Source organism: Porites lutea, chromosome 5 (genome assembly GCF_958299795.1).
Source record: "Porites lutea chromosome 5, jaPorLute2.1, whole genome shotgun sequence".
Taxonomy (NCBI): Eukaryota; Metazoa; Cnidaria; class Anthozoa; order Scleractinia; family Poritidae; genus Porites; species Porites lutea.
Genome location: NC_133205.1, coordinates 17201418 through 17212937, shown reverse-complemented (window position 1 = coordinate 17212937; position 11520 = coordinate 17201418). Strand labels below are relative to the sequence as shown.

The 11520-nt window shown below is 38.8% G+C and overlaps 1 protein-coding gene and 1 long non-coding RNA gene across 2 annotated transcripts in view; both read right to left on the bottom strand.

The window, feature by feature from the left end:
* The window catches only part of LOC140936612 (uncharacterized), a 12106-nt gene extending 10160 nt beyond the window's left edge, over window positions 1–1946 (bottom strand). Inside the window, exon 1 of the mRNA XM_073386108.1 lies at window positions 1161–1946. Coding sequence (XP_073242209.1) covers window positions 1161–1946 — 786 coding nt within the window. The remainder of the gene's footprint in view (window positions 1–1160) is intronic.
* The window catches only part of LOC140937551 (uncharacterized), a 149160-nt gene extending 138168 nt beyond the window's left edge, over window positions 1–10992 (bottom strand). The window contains exon 1 of the long non-coding RNA XR_012165489.1: window positions 10955–10992. This is a non-coding gene — a long non-coding RNA (uncharacterized lncRNA). The remainder of the gene's footprint in view (window positions 1–10954) is intronic.
* Window positions 10993–11520: the final 528 nt, after the last annotated feature.

The window sequence follows — 11520 nt, the reverse complement described above, 5'->3', positions numbered from 1 at the left end:
TCTCACTACGGCGTTTAACACAAGCAGAATCCATTTTCACAGTCCTCACATTTAGAGTAATTGTTAAGGTCTTGCCTTAACTTCAGAGGAGGCACTGATGACAGAAACCGAATTTATTCATCTCCTACGAAGGTAATTTCCAACGCCATTTCGTTTGTTAATCCTTTCCACGGTGCTGTTGCAACAAATGCGCGCGCGAGTCACACAAGATGGCACAAAATGTGCTAAAAATTGTACATTTAATGGCTATGATATATATTTCGATGAGGTCAGCCCCATCCCTGGAAAAAGTATCCAGTTACGGTCTACTACCCCGACGTATATATATATATGGCTCCTGGTAGAGTATAAAAAAGTAATTTTGTGCAATTTTGCAGCGTAATTAAATTGCTAGATAACTCTGTCCGACATCAGAAACCCGTAAACCACAATTAAAATCAATATTAATATTAATAATTGTAACTGAATGCTAGTATGAGCCATTAAAATTGTTGGATGACCTTCTTCACCTTAGACACTCGTGTCAGTCAAGTGTGAATCGACGTTCGCCATTTCGAATTTTGTTCAAAAAAACCTCTGACCTAGGAGCCCGGCTGCATCTTGCGCCCATCATCTGCCCCTAAGGGGTGAGGATCTGGCTCCTTTTTCATAGGAAATTCATAAATTGTCTACTAAAACACTGCAATTTGGAAGCAAGGCCAATTTAAGCACTTAAAACTGCTCAGATATCTCAGAATTGGAAGAAAACTAGTAAGAAAAATTGCTCAGAAATTACGTAAAAGGTGCTTGAAACGAAAAAAATTGCTCGAAATACTACAAGTTGCGAAAAAGTTGGCTTCAGGGAAGCTCTAGGGAGAAGGGGGAGTGGGGGGGAGGGGTGGGAGGCGACTCAATAAAGCTTTTTTCGGGGAGGCTTCGTGATCAGGGCATGACGTGATAGACTCGAAAACCTTGCTACACAGGGCCACACGTCTAGCGTGCAAGGTTACTAAATCGAACCTGACCAAACATTCTGAATACGACGCATAAGGACAAATGATGGAGAGCGCTCTCTTTTGCACTCGTTCGATGTCGTCACTAAGATACTGTGGAAGCGCATGATGGAAAACTGGCGCGCAGTACTCTAAAACAGGTCTTATCACGGTGCAGTAAAAATTTACAATGTCGCTCAGTGGAACGTTGGCGCGCTTTAGAAGAACAATAAAATAAAGGCGCTTGTTCGCTTTCTTAATGCACTCTGAGATGTGTTCGTTCCATTTTAAATCTGAGCTAATAGTGACTCCTAGGATTTTTACACTGTTTGATACTGATAGTTCCTTGCCATTTATCACAATTGGTCGAAAATTGTGAGTGTTCCTTTTAAAGTCAATGCGCATCTCCTTGCATTTGTCAGCGTTCAGTTCCATCCTATTTTCGATCGACCACGCCTCAACAGCGGAAACTGCGCTTTGTACATCACTAGCCAAACCTCGCGGTATCGTTTGGGCGATAGTCGTGTCGTCTACATACTTCCAAGTGAGCGCGTCGACCTCAAGATCGTTGATCATTAATAAGAACAACCAGGGACCAAGCTTGGTCCCCTGTGGCACCCCGGCTGGGACTAGGCCCCACTCTGACCGGCAGTCTGATGACAGCTTGACACGTTGTTTCCTGTCTGACAGAAAATCGAGCACCCAAACGCGAACCCACCGTGGCATGTCCAAGGCTTCGATCTTTCTGGCCAACATATTGTGATCAATAAGATCGAAAGCCTTACAATAGTCGAAAAGTACCACTCTAACAGCCGCGCCCGTGGCGTCAGTAGCTTGTGACCAGTTATGTACCATGGATATCAAAGCGTACAAGGTGGAGGATCTTGGAATACCGCCGTATTGGTTCGGGTCTATAATCTGCAACACCGCTGGACCGACGTATCTGAGTACCACAAAATCTTCTGAAGAAGACATAGGACTGTAATAGGTCGCTGATAAGCCGGTTTTTTTTTTTTTTTTTTTTTTTTTTTTATACGGTTTGGTAATTCATCACTTGTGGACAAGGCAGCTACTAGTGCCAGTCCCTCCTGAGTGCTGAATTTTCAAGATGGCGTCGCTTTGTTATTTTCTAGTTTCATCCTATCGTTCAGCACTTTTTGCCCTTTTTTGGAGCTTTTTGATATGTTCTCCAGCTGCTGAACATACTTTACAGCGAAATATGATGGAAAATTCACGAAGAGGACTTAAAACAAACACGAAGGGACCGGCCTGTTTGCAAGAAAAAGCTTGGAAACTATAACAAATGTGAGTTTTCTAATTTCTTCCTGTTTTAATGGCCCAAAATGATTATTAGTGTTCTGGTTACATGGATAATAGTAGACTGCAATTTGGCCGTCAGAGTTGTTCTGTCGTTTTAGTTGTGTGCTGTAGATCAATTCAAAAATGCCCGATTTTTTGCTCGTTTGCAGACACTGAGTTTAGGTCAGATAAAATAAGAAAATTGTCTTGTCCGTGGATACTTAACAAATCTTATGGTTTTAGAAAGTAGTTCTGTGATGTCTTGTATCGCATACAAAAAATAAACTTCGCTCGTTAAATTTGGAGGGTTCTGTGAGTTTCAGAAAATGGTGAAAATTTGCTTATAAAAATGGCGTCCGAGGGGGTCGAAAAAAGTGATGCTCGTATCTGTAATACAAGAGCAGTGAAGAACCTATGTTTGGTATATTTGTCCATTACTCCACCAGACCTATCTATGATGTTAGTATGAACTTATTCTGTCGACCCCCTTCCGTTGACATTTTTAACATTTTGCCCGGTTTTCTCTCACAACCACTCTTAATACCTGTTGGAGGTAGTCTATAGTTAGGTTTTATTATTATTGTTATAATTATTTATTTATTTATTATTATTATTATTATTATTATTATTATTATCTCTGCATAATGGAATTCTTTATTTTATAGAATTCTGAACTTTTATTATTAATTATATCTTTTTCCTCTATTTTTTATGTAAGGTTAAGTTTATTATTATTATTATTATTATTATTACTATTACTATTATTATTATTATTATTATTATGATCGTGAAAAGTTACGGTGTTTTTTTTTTTTTTTTGCGTGCTGGTAGTGGGCCGGTAATACACTCTGTTTCCCTGAAGTTAGTTATCGTTAAAACAATTCAACGCACAATAAGAATGACAAGGTGCCAAGTTTTGACTTTATCTTATTCCGATCTGTTCGGTGCCTTTTCTTTGGAAATGATTTTTTGCTATCCACAAAAAAATTGCATTTTTATACTCTTAGGAATTTCTTATTTGAGTATTTAAATGAATTGCATCTAAATGCAGTTGTGTTTTCTTATGCTTCTGTTTTCATGTAAATGACTAATACTTAGGTGCGCAGTAAACCAATCGAGCACTGGCATTTATGACTCTTTGAAGTTTCTTAATTTGATACTTAGGAGCACCGAACAATAAACCATTACAGTAGTCAAGCCTGCTTGTGATGAACGCGTGAACAAGCCTCTCGGTGGACTCGCGAGACAAATACTTCCTAATGAGCCGGATGTTGTACAAATAATAAAACGCGCTAGCACAAGTCTTGTCGACATGTCCAGATGAGAATCGAACCAGGTGCCCAAATTGCGCACTGAAGAGGCAGGCGATACCTCAGCTTGGCCGATCTTGATCTTGTCAACGGACACCTTTGATAACTGTCGATCCGCGCCAATGATCAAGGACTCAGTTTTATCGTCATTTAGCATTAACTTATCATCTCTCATCCATGCGCGAACGTCACGAATACAGTTCTCAAGCGCAATCACAGCATCACGCCTGGCTGGTCTTATCAACGGGATTAAACGATATATATAGCTGCGTATCGTCCGCATAGGTGTGAACGGATGGCAGATGAGATTTCAAGATGTCAAACAGCGAACTCGCGTAGATGGTAAATAAGAGGGGGCCCAAACAAGAACCTTGTGGGACCCCGCAAGTCAGATTAAATTTATCAGAGAGCGATCCGTTAACTGAGACCTGCTGCGTTCTTCCCGCCAAATAAGATTTAAACCATAATAAAGCCTTATCCCGAAGGCCGAGCTTGGACTGCAGCCTGTGCAGCAGAATACCGTGATCTACGGTATCAAACGCAGCGCTGAGATCTAACATAACAAGCAATGTGACGTGACCTTTGTCCATATTTAGCAGAAGATCGTTTTTAACTTTTAATAACGCCGTCTCAGTGCTGTGATTCTGCCGATATGCGCTTTGGAGGACAGGAAATAAGTTGTTGGCTGTCATATGATCTTGTAATTGGATAGCCAGGGACTTTTCCGTAATCTTTGATGTAACCTGCAAGTTGCTCACCGGTCTAAAATTTTTGTTAATAGGTTTGAGACCTGCTTTCTTAAGCAGGGGGTGAACTTAAGCATTCTTCCAGTCCTCTGCAAAGACGCCAGACTCAAGAGACAAGTTGACAATATTCCTAATAACAGGGAGCAGTTCATCCAAACAGAAGGACAGAATAGACGATGGTAGGGGATCAAAGGCGCACGACTTTGCACATGAGGCAGCAATTCTCCGTACACTCTCCTCAGACAGTGGAGAAAATTCAGAAAACTCACTACACGTTGAGGCTGATGTGGCAAGCGAAGTTGCGCCACTGGTATCCGCATTCAGCGCAGACCGAATAGCCGTGATTTTGTGAACAAAATACTCCCCCATCTCATTTGCTAGCATACGAGCATCCGAATGAGGCGGCAGAGCCCTATCTACATGAAAATTGAAAAGGCGTTTACTGGCCCGAAAAAGCCTTCCCTGGTCAGAACAGTACTCATCAATATATTGTTTATAATAGGCCCGTCTAGACTCATTCATGACATGCAATGCAAAGTTTCGTTTGGCTTTAAATACGGCGAGATCCGAATTAAGCCTACTAGCAACTTCATTACATCAAGCTATTTTCAAAATATCTAGAACATAATTTAGGGCCTGTTTACATGGACTTCAAGTAGGCGAGGTAAGCTGCGGCGGGTCACCCCACCAATGAGAGATTATATGGACAGGCTCAGCTACCTGGGGTTCCCCACCTCCCTGTAAAAACACGGCCCTTATTTCTTTACCGGCGTAGAAATTTTGGCTATTTATTGTTCATTCAAAACACCACGCTTTTTCTTTCTTTTCTTATTTTTTTCCTTTTGTTTGCTTTTTTGCTGTTGTTGTCTGTTTGTTTGTTATTAACCACCGCCATATCGTTCGAAAGTAGTTCTACTTGTCTCCAAGTGTCTGTTGAGCTTACCAACCCTTAAAAAATTAAATATCAATAACATAACTGAGTGAAAATATGAAAATGACAAAAATAATGAGAAGCATCGCGTTACTGATCCGTATCAAAGACATTCTTTATTTTACTTGCTCTTTTTAAAATCACACTCAAAGTTGGGCTTCATTAAGACCGTGTAGTTAGATTCCATGTTACATTGAAAGGCAAGAGCGTTATCGCATCTTATATTCATTCGTTATTTACGCGGGTAAATCTTCTTGTTCCCTTTTGCAAGCCAGTTTCCGTGCAGCCTGGCACAAACTCCGTTTGTACTTCAGCGTTGCTACCTTAAAGAAACTGAAAAAAAAAATACAAGCAGTTCTTAATTGAAATTCTCAATTATGGAGCGTATGCTTAAAGGTAGCCAAGAACTTCCAAAGAGTAAATTAATCAAATCAAGCAAAGTAAATTCAGATCAAATGGTATTTTGTCGATGTGTAATTTGTTTTTGCTTTTTGTTCTTTGTTTTGTTTTTCTTTGTTTGTTTGTTTTTTCTTTGTTACCAAAGAGTAGGTCTCAGATTTTCTGTGATACCTCCTCAGTTCGAAAGAACGTTAAGGCAATGCTAGCTATGGCCACAATAAATTTACCTCTCTATGACTTTCCTTGTTCTTTTTACACCAGGGAGCCTGACGACACCGTAGTGCTGTGATACCGGCAGCTTTGTCAGTTATAAAAGCCACTACCAGAAAAGTGCTCAGTAGAATCGCGAGAACTCTTGATTCCATTATATCAAACATGAAAATTTTCTAATGTAAATATAGCGAGGCTGAGATGATACGAGGACGATCATCAAAGATATGCTCTCTTTGGTTTATATATAACCCTTATGGGCTCTTCGTGTGATAATTACTTTTGTTTTTATTCGAATGAAGTTGTTGTAATTGTTATCCAAAACATCAAAAGGGAATAATTAAAAGACGCCTGCTAAGGAAACGCGCGCCAAGCTAAAACCGAAATATATATTGCATATTGATATTACCTGCTTGTCGAAATCCTAAAAGGTACAGTCTTGTATCATTTTTTAAGAGGATTATGCCTTCTGAAAAGATTAATGTTAACTTATAACAGAAACTCAGTCTGAGAGCTGGGCGTTATGTATGTCATATGATTGAGACTGGTAGCTACAACGTCAAATCATTGTAGACGGTAAAGATTCTAACTAATTGTAGATGTGATCAAATCCTAAACGAAATTCATTTTCGGTTTTTCTGCTTCTCATCTCTCTCCAATAGCGGATGATTTTTTAAGTAAGAATAAGTCTCTGATCATTATTCAAGCAGCAATTAGCTGTTCAGTAATTGCAATTTTCTATTAACAAATTGAAGTATAAATTAAATCCTTTATATTCTTTTGTGTTAATCTGCGGGATACTGAAATTATATTACTTCTGTTATCAACGTCATATAAGACGTCCCAATTGTATTAGTCCAATTTCCAGGCAGTGGCTCCGATGAGTAAACACAAAGAAATAAATAACGAGTTTACGGCTATTTGAAAACAAAACATCCGAATTTCTGACTAAAACGAGATGCAGTGTCATTTCTTAATTGTTAAATGTGCCGATTAGGCTATGCTAGATAGTGTTCATAATTGTAAGTTGGCATATTGTTCATTGAATGTGCGAAATTATAATGCCTAACTGTTTCAGGGCGACACTATCCCGGATGTAGTCGACCTTTTGTCCCTGTCGCCAACTAGCTTATTCTCCCTACCTCATCCTCCGCCCTTTGCTATCGGATTACGGGTGACAATTTTCCACGGGCGTAGAGGGAGGGTGAGTTTTCGTTACTCAATTAATCTTGAGTCAGCAGTAGTTTGGCAAAATGAAGAGGGACTTCCGGTTAAATGATCGAGCTTCCGCTCGGGTCGCTTCCAGTCGACTTTTTGACCTTATTTATGGCCCTTTTTCGCAATCTGGCGGAAAACCAGACGGGCGATCGCGAGATGAAGGTTTTCAAGCGACAATTATGAAGTCTTCAATGGACGAAGTAAGGGAAAAAGGGATTGCATTTCTTCAAGGAAATTTTGACAATGTTCGCTTTTCGGAGAATTACTGTTTTGCAGTCGATAAAGGAGACGCAGAAAGTCTAACTGTTTTGATCGACAGATATCTTTCTTTGAATTCGACGCAAAGATAATTATCTTCATGTTTTCATATCCTTCGTAAACTGTCTCCATACCAAATTATTGTGGCTATTTTCTTGAAGTGGTTCCTTGATTGCCTCTTAATTTGCACATACAGCTCAGCCCATTTTTGAACACAACAGAGGAAATATCCCTGTTTCTTTTTTTTGGAGTCCCCTTTACAGTAGAAAGCTCTGAATCCAGACATTCCGTTGGTCAGGATTATTTATTTTTTCTCATTTTTATGTAAGGGGCCGACCATTTAACTCTTGAGGTGGGGGCAAGTGGGTGATTTTGAAAAAAAATTTCCTGCAAGCGCATGTCAGAAGAAAAAAATTGCATGCAGCACAAATGTAATAGAAAGCTTAAGGGAAAAATATCCTGCCCAGCAGATTGCTTGAAAAAAATATTCTTGATGACCAGAAATCACCGGCCCACCCCTCCCCCTCAAGAGTTAAATGGTCGGCCCCTAAGTGAAGAGCGTAAAATCGCACAGAAAGTTAAGTTCGCTCGTATTGCTCATGATTGACAGTTAAACATGAAAGTCTCCGGATCTTTAGAGTGGCCGGGGGTGTTGGAAAAACAAAGTTTGCGGTGTTTTGTTTAGCAATTTGTTGAATTGATTGTTACTGATTTTAAAGTAGAAACCTACGGTAAAACAGACATGATTTTCCATCGATTCAAATTATTATCTACATCATCTACATCTACTTCTACCTATATTAAGTCCGTAAAAATCGCTAAGACATCACACCAACCAATATATTGTGCTCCAAAATTTGCCTTATTTCCCAGTCTCATCAAAGCACAACAACAAAACTAACAACATTTCGACATCAGCCAAGACTAAAACACTGATAGGATTTCGTCTTTGATGTTCTTTGATGTGATTTCTTATTGCAAGCACTCTCTAGCAGAAGCAAGCCCTTCCAAGAACTAAAACATTTAAAAGTGCTCTTAATTTCGAATTAGCCCCGCCTCCCTTCCCCCTGATTCGACAATGTCGAAACTAAAGCGCCGATTGGTTGACCTGGTTTGTACTATGCTTCAATCGCAGGACTCGAGGGGGGAGTCTAAAAAAATGATGCTTTGTCGTATCGGATATTTTTGATTACAAGAATGCGTGACAAATACAATGATTCTAATATCTTCAATATCAAAATAGAATCCACAAACCACTGTTATTACTGTTATTTCTTTTCGGCAAATACCGGGTTATAGCATAGATTCGAAATTCGGAATTCGCGGTTGCGTTAAAATAGAACAAAGAAAAATGCTTTTTAGTTTTTAGAGACATAGTGATTGCGGTGAAACTAAGTGAGAGCGAATCGTGAATAAAATTAGTTACATCCAACTACTGTACTTGTGACTTGTGGACAACACTGTTATTGGGAGGCAAAACATTCCGCATAATCGAAGCCTTTTTTTTTTTTTTTTTTTTTTTTTTTTGGGGGGGGGGGGGGTTGAATTCCGGCCCCATTCAATCATCCCCGTCACTTGGAATCAATACAATATATACTCCCATACATCAAGTACCTACCACAGCGTTGAAGGACAGCGCTGACTAGTTAATTGAGTAACGAAAACTCACCCTGCCTCTACGCCCGTGGAAAATTGTCAGCCTCGGATTACAGTGTTAATGTTTTTCTTGTGGCAATTGCCACCACAGTATATAATTTACATTTTCTGCAAGTGTCAAATAGCAATTCGTTTTATTCAGTTCGCTTTCATCTCAAACATTTACACAGTGTAACTTTAAGTTACATCTAAAATGGCTCATCGTTGAAGTAAACGCTGTTCCCTAGATAGAGCGAGGATTATAATACTTTGAACTCTCGCGCTTGTTTTCTGTTGGCTCTCAATAGTCTTTCAGCTCCATTTCCCGGTAACAGACCAATTTCCGTGCAGCTTCGCACAAACTTCGTCGATAGCTGATCACTTTTCTCTACCAAAAAAGAAGGTAAATAAGGGCATGGTTACAACAAAACATTAGAATTTTGTCATTATATCCAGCACCTTAGATGTACGGTCATAAGGGTACCAATGAAATATTTCTGAAGAATACTTCACTTTTTAACGATTGTTGTTTAGCTCGCTTCTTTTGCCGTTGCCTACTCGATATTGCCAGTCTGGTGCGTCGTAACAGTATATTCTTCGAGCCTGAGGGACACTAGCAGAAGAGCCATAAACATTTAGATAGATAACAGTAGGGACTTCTGACAGCCGGGCCTTGGTTCTCACATGATTAAGACTGGTATATTACAACGTCAAATCATTATAGACGATAAAAATTCTACTGAGTAATCCAAGACGAAATTCCTTTTTCTGTTTTACTGCTTCTCATCACTCTTCAGTAGCTGATATGTAAGAAACGATCTATGATCCTAAAATTCAAGCTGAAATTGTCTGTTCAACAATAGCGATTATCTATTAACAAACTGAAGTATAAATTAAAAATCTGTATTCTTTTGTGTGTTCATCTGCGGGATAAATTAATCTCTTATCAATGTCATATAAGACATCCCAAATGTAATAGTCCAATTTGTCCTTTGTTTCCACGCAGCGGTGCGGCAGCCTAGCTGTCTAATTTATGCATGAGTAAACGTAAAGAAATAAAGAACGAGTCTTTCTCTGTCTGTTCGTTGCTATCGGTTTTCCCTTTTACACGAGGACGGAAGTCCTAACAATCCTCAGAGTGAATAAGTTTGTGAATGGATAGCAATCGCTCTCGTCAGTGGAGACACCGTTACTATTGTTTTTAAGCGATATACACGTGATGTGGACAAATCCTTAGTCATTGATGATACACGGAGGAAAAGCTTTTGTAGCAAGGGAGAGAACAAACAACAAATTAACTCAACCCATGCATGTATGGCGTCGCTTCCTAGATATCAACCCGGGCCGCATTTTTTGTGCCAACCTTACTTCCTATTCCCCCTCAAGTCTACATATACGCAAGAAAAAAACACACTTTAACACAGCCCAAGTTTCATAGTATTTTATTTCTTACGCCTTTAAACTATTAACATGACAAGGTCTGATACAATTAAATATTTCATTTTTTTCCTGCTTTCCCCGGCTACCCTCTCAACGATGTTGTGGTCTAGCTTTGTCTTCTAATACCAGGTCACGTACAATCTAGTTTACGGGCAGCTGCACAAACACTTCTTCGGAGCATTAGCGCCATACCCTATAAGGAAAGATGTATTTAATACGTGTGGGAAGTATTCTATAGTTAGGTTTTATTATTATTATTATTATTATTATTATTATTATTATTATTATTATTATTATTATTATTATTATTATTATTATTGTCTCTATTATCACAGTCTTTGCTGGTGTTCTTTTTGTTATTATTATTACTTGAACTTTTATAGGCAAAGAATTCTTAGGTCAACTTCACAAGCTAAGCAAAAACAACTTTACAACCCACAGTGGCGCGTTACCTTAGTATGATAAAATTACAAATTATTATACTTCAAGTTAAAACCTGTTAAAAAAAATAAATAAAATTCGATCGTGAAAAGTTACCGTGTTTCTTTTGCCTGATGGTAGTTGGCCGCTAATACACTCTGTTTCCCTGAAGTTAGTTATCGTTAAAACGACCCACAATAAGAATGACAAGGTGCCAAGATTCGACTTCATCTCAGTAATCCGATCTGTTCGGTGCCTTTTCTTTGGGAATATTTTTTTGCTATCAACAAAAACGTTTGCCTTTTTGTACTCTTAGGGCTTTCTTATTACAATATTTAAATGAACTGCATCTGCATGTAGTTATACTTTCTTACTCTTCTGTTTTCGTGTAAATGACAAGGATGACATAATTACACGAGACAATCTGCCCCTGGTCATAACGTTTAATATATTTTTTTCCGAATTATTAGCGTTTCTCGAACAGTTAACCGTATCGCTGCTTAAAAGTTCCGCCTGCTATTGTCGAGTATTTTCTATTATTTTTTTTTTCATTCGTTTTCCCTCTTAGTGTGTGTGTTTATGTTAATTGCCAACTTAACAGCTACACAATTATTTAAGAAAGAAAAATATTACTTAAACAACGAAAAAAGCCCAAGGTCATTTGAGGTTTCTAACGAAAATAA